Source organism: Protobothrops mucrosquamatus, unplaced genomic scaffold (assembly GCF_001527695.2).
Source record: "Protobothrops mucrosquamatus isolate PMUCROS unplaced genomic scaffold, P.Mucros_1.0 scaffold3084, whole genome shotgun sequence".
NCBI classification, from domain to species: Eukaryota; Metazoa; Chordata; class Lepidosauria; order Squamata; family Viperidae; genus Protobothrops; species Protobothrops mucrosquamatus.
Genome location: NW_015389094.1, coordinates 50,500 through 59,683, shown reverse-complemented (window position 1 = coordinate 59,683; position 9,184 = coordinate 50,500). Strand labels below are relative to the sequence as shown.

At 50.3% G+C, this 9,184-nt stretch overlaps 1 protein-coding gene across 1 annotated transcript in view; it reads left to right on the top strand.

The window, feature by feature from the left end:
* The first annotated feature begins 1,465 nt into the window (after window positions 1–1,465).
* RUSC1 (RUN and SH3 domain containing 1) overlaps window positions 1,466–9,184 on the top strand; it is a 12,139-nt gene continuing 4,420 nt past the window's right edge. The window contains exons 1-6 of the mRNA XM_029286200.1: window positions 1,466–1,720; window positions 1,793–3,110; window positions 7,021–7,155; window positions 7,869–7,964; window positions 8,419–8,495; window positions 8,833–9,007. Coding sequence (XP_029142033.1) covers window positions 1,466–1,720; window positions 1,793–3,110; window positions 7,021–7,155; window positions 7,869–7,964; window positions 8,419–8,495; window positions 8,833–9,007 — 2,056 coding nt within the window. The remainder of the gene's footprint in view (window positions 1,721–1,792; window positions 3,111–7,020; window positions 7,156–7,868; window positions 7,965–8,418; window positions 8,496–8,832; window positions 9,008–9,184) is intronic.

Genomic DNA, 9,184 nt, shown 5'->3' with positions numbered 1-9,184 from the left:
TAGATAGATAGATAGATAGATAGATAGATAGATAGATAGATAGGACGGTAGGTAGGTAGGTAGGTAGGTAGAGAGAGAGAAAGAGAGAGAGAGAGATGGTAGAGATAGATAAAAATAGATAGATAAATAGATAGAAATAGATGATAGATAGATAGAAATAGATGGTAGATAGATAGATAGGTAGGTAGGTAGGTAGGTAGTAGGTAGGTAGATAGATAGAGAGAAAGAGAGAGAGAGAGATGGTAGAGATAGATAAAAATAGATAAATAGATAGAAATAGATGATAGATAGATAGACAGACAGACAGACAGACAGACAGATTTCTGTAAACAGGAAGGGAGGGGGGCGCTGGAGGGGCTGAAGAGGGAGGGGTCTGCTGTTGTCATGAGAACCCCAATTTCTCTTCTTGAATTTGTGAAGGTTGAACAAGACACGGCAAACAACAGCCTGTCTCCCATCTGTGCTGCTGAAACAGACAAAGTAGGCTGTCTTAGCACGATTGTAAATCCCATTTATCATTAGCCTTGGGGAGACCCCTTCGAGAAGCAGAGCCTGCCCAGCCAAGAGCAGTCTACCTGGGGAAGGGGGAATAGGCACTCCAGGGTCTTGAAAAGGACTCCTTTTTTTAAAAAAAAGTCTTTACTGTACATACCTTCTGCAGACATCATCGTTCTACTATATATTTTATATATATATTATCCGGCTGATGAATAATAGAAGAGAAACAGCTTAACGCACCCGCTATGTCTAACACACAGATTGTATCTGCCAATATTTAAGATGCAAATGGATTTTTTGGGGTTGGGTGTGTGTGGGGGGCTCTACAAGTGTAATGAGCTCATGGGAAGGAAGGGAGGGAGGGAAGGAGGGAGGGGGGAAGGAGGATAGGAGGAGGAGGAGATGGAAGGAAGGGTGGGAGGAAGGGAGGGAGGATAGGAGGAGGAAGAGATGGATGGAAGGAAGGAAGGAGAGAGGAGAGGAGGAGGAGATGGAGAAAAGGAAGGAAGGAATAGATAAACGGAGATGGAAGGGAAAAAGGAAGGAAGGAATAGATAGAAGATAAACAGATGGAGATGGAAAAGGAAAGAAGGAACAAGTAAATGGGTGAAGATGTAAGAAGGAAGGAAGGAAGGAAGGAAGGAAGGAAGGAAGGAAGGAAGGAAGGGATAAACAGATGGAGATGGAAGGGAGGAACAGATAAATAGTTGATGGGAGGAAGGAAGAAGGAAAGGAAGGAATAGATAGATAAACAGATGGCGGTAGGAAGCAAGGAAAGAAGGAATGGAAAACTTGAACATATGATGCTATCTTTTCTCCTCCTTCATTCTCCCCACCTGCTTTTCCTACCGTTCTTTTTTCTCCTTGATCGCCCGACACTCTGATCTTCCTTTTCAGAGACAGCCCTGCGGAAGTGACGGACGGGGTTCCGGCTTCTCATCCCTTTCTCTCCGTGCGCTCCGGAGCCATGCAGTCTCCCAAACAAAGCCTGGTTTGCAACTTAAACCACGTTCACTTGCAGCACGTCTCCTTGGGGCTGCACCTCTCCAAGCGGCCGGAACTTCAGGACGAGGCCAACACCTTGGCGCCCTCCAGGGAACAAGCGGTCTGCCACGAATGCGAGGAACATGGCGGTCACCTGGTGCCAAACCTGGTGGACGCCAACTCCAACAACCCCTCCTTGACTTGCCGGTGTTGTGAGGCTCACCCAGTCTCGCCTGAGGTCAAGCGGGGCCTCCAGACGCCATCTTCCTTGACCAACTGCCCAACTGCGAACCATGAAGAAGAAGAAGAGGTTGAGGAAGAAGAAGAAGAAGAGGATGAGGATGAGGAGGAAGCATCTCCTTCAGACCCTACTTCTTCGTCCATCAGCAGCTGCTCAGACCTCAGCCTGGACGAGTCTCCCGTCTCGGTGTATTGCAAGCCCTTCCCTGCTGAACAGGCCCGAAGTCCGGAAAGCCAACCCAATATCGTCCCCTTGGAGGACACACAGAATGTTCTGGTCCACCCCCAAGAGAGAGGTCCAAACCTTAATGTCCCCTTGGGTGAGCATCCTGAGGCCCATATCTGGGACAGCCCAGATAGTCTGTACAGCAGCAGCTCCCCGGATTCTCCATCTGACCACTCTCCTCCTTGCCCGGAAAGCCTACTTAGATCGTCCCAAGTTGGGTCCATCAAAGTTCCTCCTCTCGTTCCACCCCCTGTCCGCCCTTGCAGGGCACCTCCTGCGGTGCCGGTGGTCCCCCCGCGTGGGCCGGAGGTGGATTCCAACTGCAACGCTCTCCCAGCCCAGGAGGTCAAGCCCAACACCGTCTCCTTGGGGCAAGTGGACATCAACTCGAACCGGGCCACCGGACCGGTGGGGTCTCGTTTTGGAGGCGTGCCTCCTCCGATTCCTCCTCGGACCAAGAGGGGCCTTCAGGGCTTGAGAAGAAGTGAAGGGGGGAGGCCATCTCCTGAGCCGGTCCCTCCTGCACCAGTTGAGCCCCCGTTGCACCACCCCGGTGAACCCCAAGGAGAAACGCCTAAGAAGACCATCACTTCCTTTCACGAGTTGGCTCAGAAGAGGAAGAAGGCAACTGTGGCGCCTCCCCTTCTCCTGACCAAGAAGGACCAAAGCGATTGGCTGATTGTCTTCTCTCCGGAGACGGAGATGCCTCCGTCTCACCAACTCTCCTGGGCAACCAGGCAGGAGACCAAGCCCCCCACTTCCTCGGGGGAGCCTTCTCCTCCTAGCCTCCAACGCGGGGTCATCACGTTCAAGGACCTCCGCTATCGGAAGCAGAACAGCCAACTGGCCACCAAGGTGGGCAACCCAGGCCCCCAGCGGGCGAGTCCCGCTCAAGGGGTCCCCGACGGTCAGTCCGGGCAAGAGAAGAACGACTCGGAGGCCGCAGCCCATGGGCATTTGTGGGGCGCCAAGGAAATCCCAGCCCGGATGAAGAGGTCTCGGCCGGCTCTACAGCCGATTGTGGAAAGAGGCTGTGAAGAAGGAGAAGACGCGGCGGTCAAGCCGAAACCTCTCGGGAGACCCTTGGAGACTCAACCCCAGGCGAGGTGGGGTCCTGACGTTTCCGGGAAGGCCGAGACGGGCGACAGGAGGGTCCCTACGGGTAAGGTGCTGCCCCTTGTACTGATTGACGGACAGGATTCCCGCGAGCAAAAAAACCGGAATGCGAGCCAGGATTCTGAGAGCAGGAGAGGCTGCTATTTGCGGGTCGTCCTTGGCTTATGACTGCAAGGGAGCCCAAATTTTCCGAGACAGCCGTTAAGTGAGTTTTGCCCCCTTTTACGACCTTCCTCGTTGTTAAGTGAACCGTGCCAGCTTGTTCAATGAGCAACACGGTCGTGTTGATGGTCAGAAGGTCGCAAAAGGGGGATCCCGTGAGCCCAGGGTGGTGGTTACTGCGACCGTCGTAAAGACGAGTCGGTTGCCAAGCGCCTGAATTTTGATCCCGTTGACCACGGGCACGCTGCAGCGGTCGTAAGAGGGGAAAAAAAACAGGTCCCAAGTTGCTTTTCTCAATGCCGGTCACTAAATGAATTGTTGTAAGTTGAGGACTGTCTGTACAGGCAATCGAGGGCAGAAAAACTCCTATTTGTTCCCTCCCCTTCTTCCTCCTGAGGGTGGGTGGGAGTTGGAAGTTTGCCTGTGTGCTAAAGTCGAGGTACAGGTCGTCCTTGACTTACGATGGTTCATTTAGTGACCGTTTTGACGTTGAAGGCATAACAGTGCTGAAGGAAAGGGACGGAGGACCACTTCACATTTTTGACCCTCGTAGCATCCCTGCGGTCAAGCGATCCAAATCCAGGCGGGATGTGTTTACGACGGTAGTCACATCCCGAGGTCACCTGATCCTCACTTGCGACCTTCCCAGCCAGCAAAGTCCGACGGGGAAGTCAGGATTCGCTTAATGACCAATCGGGAAGGGGCAGAGCAGGGAAGGGAGACCGGAGAAAGGGGGCGTGGGAAAACAGGTTACAAAAATTGGGACACGGCCGTACGATGACTCCCTTAACGACCGTGTCGCTTAGCGACGGAAGTTCCGGTCCCAACTGTTGTCGTAAGTCGAGGACTGCCTCTCTTCTGGTTTAAGGAGGTGTGGAAAAAAAAAACCTGGAAAAAATGCTTTTTCCCACTCTGTCAATCCGGTAGGTGAATTTTGGAAAACCGGGATGTGTTAAATTTTGCGAGGCTCCTTTTAAATGTGGGCGATTCTCCCTTCCGTAGGAAGTTTTCTGGCTGAATTTTTTTTTTTTTTTTGGCCAGCGGAAAAAAAGGGATTTTTATCTGGAATTCAGGAATAATCAGGAGCTTATTTAGGAATTCTTTAACAAAAAAATCAGCGGAATTGGATTGGATTTCCTTTCCGTTCTGCTGATTCAAAACGAAATTTAACGTCAGGTTCTTTTTTCCGACCGATTTATAGAATCCCGCCGTGGATTCCGTCAGTCCGGAGCGGAAGGTTGACGCTAACTCTGGATTAAATCCCATCATCCACAGCGCTGAGCCACATGGAAATGAGGAAATTCTTGGGAGGGGGGGTGTTTAAAAAACAAACACACACGCTTTCCCTTCATTTCTTTCTCCATTTCATTCCCTGCCGATGTCCCTTGTGTAAGATCCTTTTCTTTCTCTTGTGATTGTATTTGGGGAGGGGGGGTGAGCTAGAAAAGACTGGGTCTTTTTGGGGGGGGGTGTCAAAATATTAAAAGATCCTGAATGCAAAATCTGACTGAGATTGGAAGCTGAGCCTACCTCGCAGGGTTATGAGTCGATAGAAGGAGGTTTGAACGCCCATCCCATGGCCTCCGAAGAGATTTATAGGAAGAGAAGCAAAATTTTGCTTTCCCACATCTGTAGAGAGCAATTTAACATATATGCCCCAACCTGGCGATGGGCAAATAAAGTTTCTAGTCCCTAGGCTCTTGCCCTATCTAATCTCAACTTATTTTGTGTAGGACAACAACAACAACAACAACAATAATAATGATAATGATAATAATAAAGTTGGAAGGGATCTTGGAGGTCATCTAGTCCAACCCCCTGCTCAGGCAGGAAACCCTATCCCATTTCAGACAAATGGCTATCCAGTCTCTTCTTAAAAACCTCCAGTGATGAGGAAGGAAGGAAGGAAGGAAGGAAGGAAGGAAGGAAGGAAGGAAAACAGAATAGCAGAATAACAGAATCACAGGCTGTCCAGTCTCTTCTTAAAAACCTCCAGTGGTGAGGAAGGAAGGAAGGAAGGAAGGAAGGAAGGAAGGAAGGAAGGAAGGAAGGAAGGAAGGAAGGAAGGAAAACAGAATAGCAGAATCACAGGCTGTCCAGTCTCTTCTTAAAAACTTCCAGTGTTGGAGCATTCACAACTTCTGGAGGCCAGCTGTTCCACTGGCGAATTGTTCTAACAGTCAGGAAATTTCTCCTTAGTTCTAGGTTGCTTCTCTCCTTGATCAGTTTCCATCCATAATAAGGCAATCAACAATAAGATAATAATCATATACCACTTGGAAGGCTAAAAATGCCAAATCCAGTCTCAACAACTGGTTAATTGTGCGACCAGCTATAAGAGTAAGACAATAATTGTAAAGAATAAGAGAAAGAAAGAAAAAAAACAGGAAATTTTTCCTGGGGATTTTTGGCTGGGCTTTTGTTTCCCTTGTTGGTTTTTTTTGGTTTTGATTTTTATTTATTTTTTGTTCGCTTCCTGAATGCTCCTCCCACCCTCCCTGGGAGTAAATTAAATTTTATTGCTTCTCGGGGGAATCACTTTCGCTTTCGTCCTGCTGCACTTCCTCGTTTACCTTTTCCTGCAAACAAACTGGATTGTTTGCAGGCTCGCTTCCTGCCTTTATTTAAGGAGCCAGGGGGAAGGGGGTCTTGGCCGAAAGGACCACAGAACTCGGAATTCAGGAATCCGAATTAGCTGCCTTTACCTGTTTCAGAAAACAGAGAAAGTTCACCAACCTCCCCCCCCCCCAAAAAAGGTAATCCGAATTTAGCTTACTTTGACAGCAGGAGGAGAGCAGCTGAACCTGACAATCGGGGTTAATTGTGGCTTTGCTCTCGTCTTCCTGGTAACCCCCAGTGTGCAAGTGGTCAAATAGAGTCCAGCCCCCCCCGTTTTGCATCAGAGGGGGCTTTTTGACCTCTATATCATGCACGGACCCCCGCCCTCAATTTCTGCCTTGTAGGCTTTGGCTGCAGAGAGTAATAAGGAAGCGGCCACCCAGCCGGGAATGAGGGCGATTGTAGTCCAAATTCCAGGCTTCCAAATGAGGGGGTGGGGTGGAGGTATTGGCTTTGTGGGTGGGTGGGCTGTACCTCCCCCCCATGATATGTCTGTTTTATTGTGGTGTCCAGAATTAACATTTGTTTTGTTTTGTTTTTCTTTTCATATCCTCTCTTCCTTCCCTCCCTCCTGTCTCTGCCATCTGCACCCCGGCTTTCGTACCCCTTTCCTGCTGCTGCTTTCCCACCCCCACTTCTTTCTTTCTGCGTCATCTACACGTTCTCCACCGGCTCCCCAATATCTCTTCCCACCCCACCCCAAAATCCTCCATCCATCTGGGTCTCGCCTAACCCCGGCTGCGCTCTTTCGCGACTCTGATCCGGCTTCTTCGCCGTTTCTCGTCCTTCGTTCCCGCCGCCTGCAGCTCACCAGGTCCCCCCTCGGCCTCGGGGTCTCCTCGTCCCTTTGCCCCTGGCAAGGGGGAAGGCTGCTGGACCCTCTTCTCCCCTTCCCAACCCTCACCGTTTGGAGAAAGCGTCCGAGTTGCCCTCTGACCCTTCGGCGGGGGCCTTTTGTCCAAGGCTGAAGACCCTGTCCTGCGAAGACGTTTGCCTCTTGGCGACCGCGCAGGGACCTATTTTCGAGGCGGTGTCTCCGGATCTCCCCATCCGTCTCTCGCCCATCGGAGCGTACTCCCCCCCGGCTCGGAGCCTGCTCCCCTTCCTCAACAGTCCTGATCTGGCTGTGCTGTTCTCTCCTTTCTTCCCCTCAAGCAAATCCTTCCCCATCTTAGCTTTCCCCACCCACCAGGTGTCCGAGCTGTCACTTGGAGCCCGGGACCCCCTTGGAAAGCAGGGTGGAAAGGGTCCCTGGGGGAGATTCTCTCGGGACACTATGAGAGCCGAGGAGTCGGGAGCCCCTCGCCAACGTAAGCCTCTCCCCCCTTCCTCCATGCCTCTTTGCGATCGGCCCTTCCCAAAGGGGGTCCTGTCTTTTTGAGGGTGGGGGGGAAGGACTCTTAAAAAAGCCAAAAAGGGGGGAGTGGTCTCAGAGAGAAAGCTGGAAAGTAAAAATTAGCCTTCTCCGATTTAATAAATTGAGGTCGGAGAAAATCCACCAAGGTGATCTCTCAACAAGCCTTGGAAATCTCTTCCTAAAGTGGACTATTTAAACCGGAGTTTTCCCAATCTTGGCAAGCTGAAGATGCGTGGACTTCAGCCCCCAGGATTTCCCTGCTGGCTGGGGCATTCTGGGAGTTGAAGTCCACGCAGTCTTCAAGTTGCCAAAGCTGGGAAAACTCTGATTTTAAACATCAGCTTGACCTTACATTGCAAAGGGATGTTCTTGGGACTCGGCTAGTCGCCTGGAATTAACCCAGATGGGCAGAACTGCCTCAAACCCAACCTGACAGTGTCTTTTTCTACGGATCTGGCAACGTTTTAAACAGACACCAGGAAGAGAAGGAAAAGAAGCTCCTCCTGGGATAAAGAAAAAGCAAGGGGGAGTGGGGGAGCGGGGGGGGGGGAAGGAGATTAAATGATTAAATAATTCGTAAATCGTGCCCACAGAGGAGCACGTCAGCCAATTCAGGCAGGTTAATTCTTATGTTCTCCACTTTTTTTTTCTTTTGTCTTTTTCTAGTTCGACATTCTCAGTCCTTTGCTGGGGTCTCACTCCAAGGATGGCCAGCGAGGACAGGAGACGCAGTCTCTACACAGCTTCGACAACAGAAAAAAGGTAAGATTGTAAGTAGGTAGGTAGGTAGGTAGGTAGGTAGGTAGATAGATAGATAGATAGATAGATAGATAGATAGATAGATAGATAGATAGATAGATAGATAGACAGACAGACAGACAGACAGACAGACAGAGACAGACAGACAGACAGACAGGGAAGGAAGGAAGGAAGGAAGGAAGGAAGGAAGGAAGGAAGGAAAGAAGGAAGGAAGGAAGGAAGGAAGGAAGGAAGGAAGGAAGGAAGGAAGGAAGGTATGATGGAGATATTAGATAGATAGATAGATAGATAGATAGATAGATAGATAGATAGATAGATAGACAGAGAAGGAAGGAAGGAAGGAAGGAAGATATGGAGATATTAGATAGATAGATAGATAGATAGATAGATAGATAGATAGATAGATAGATAGATAGATAGATAGATAGATAGATATCACCCATCTGTTTCTTCCTAGCACTGCTGATGGCCGTCAGTGCTTCCGTGGACAAAATCGTGGCTCACTTCAGCACTGCCCGGAACCTCGTTCAAAAGGTCAGTTCAGTGCCGTAACTATTGAACGGTCACTAAATGAACGGCTGTAAATGGAGGACTGCCTGTACGCACAACGGAATAGAGGGCGACATCTAAGTGGGGCACAAAACGTCTTTTTTGGAAATGCCTGAATTGTGTGTATCACACAACAGCCTTTCGCAGTTCGGCCAAGGTTACCATGTGGGCTTTTATTTGCCTCCTGGGATTAAAAAGGTGGGCGGGCAGGATGTGCGTGTTAATTAGGATATGCTAATTAGCAATTAGCTGAGGAAGGGGGGAGCTATTGGCTCTTCCCCAGCTGCCAGTCGCTGGCACCGTCCTTTCCCTCCCACCACAGGCTCAGCTGGGCGACAGCCAGCTGACCCCCGAAGTGGGGCATTTGATCCTCCACACACTCTGCCCCGCCTTGCACGCCCTGGTGGGCGACGGCCTGAAGCCGTTTCAGAAGGACGTCATCACAGGATACCGGCCCAGCTCTCCATGGAGCGTCGTCGAAGCTTCGGCCAGGCCGGGTAAGTAGTGGTGTTTGGGGATGGGAGGTTAAGAGAAGCAGTGAAGGGAGCAGAAGGGACTATGTTGGGTGGATTGTGGTCCCTGTTTGTGTGTGTGTGTGTGTGTGTGTGAGAGAGAGAGAGAGAGAGAGAGAGAGAGAGAGAGAGAGAGAGAGAGAGAGAGAGAGAGAGAGAGAG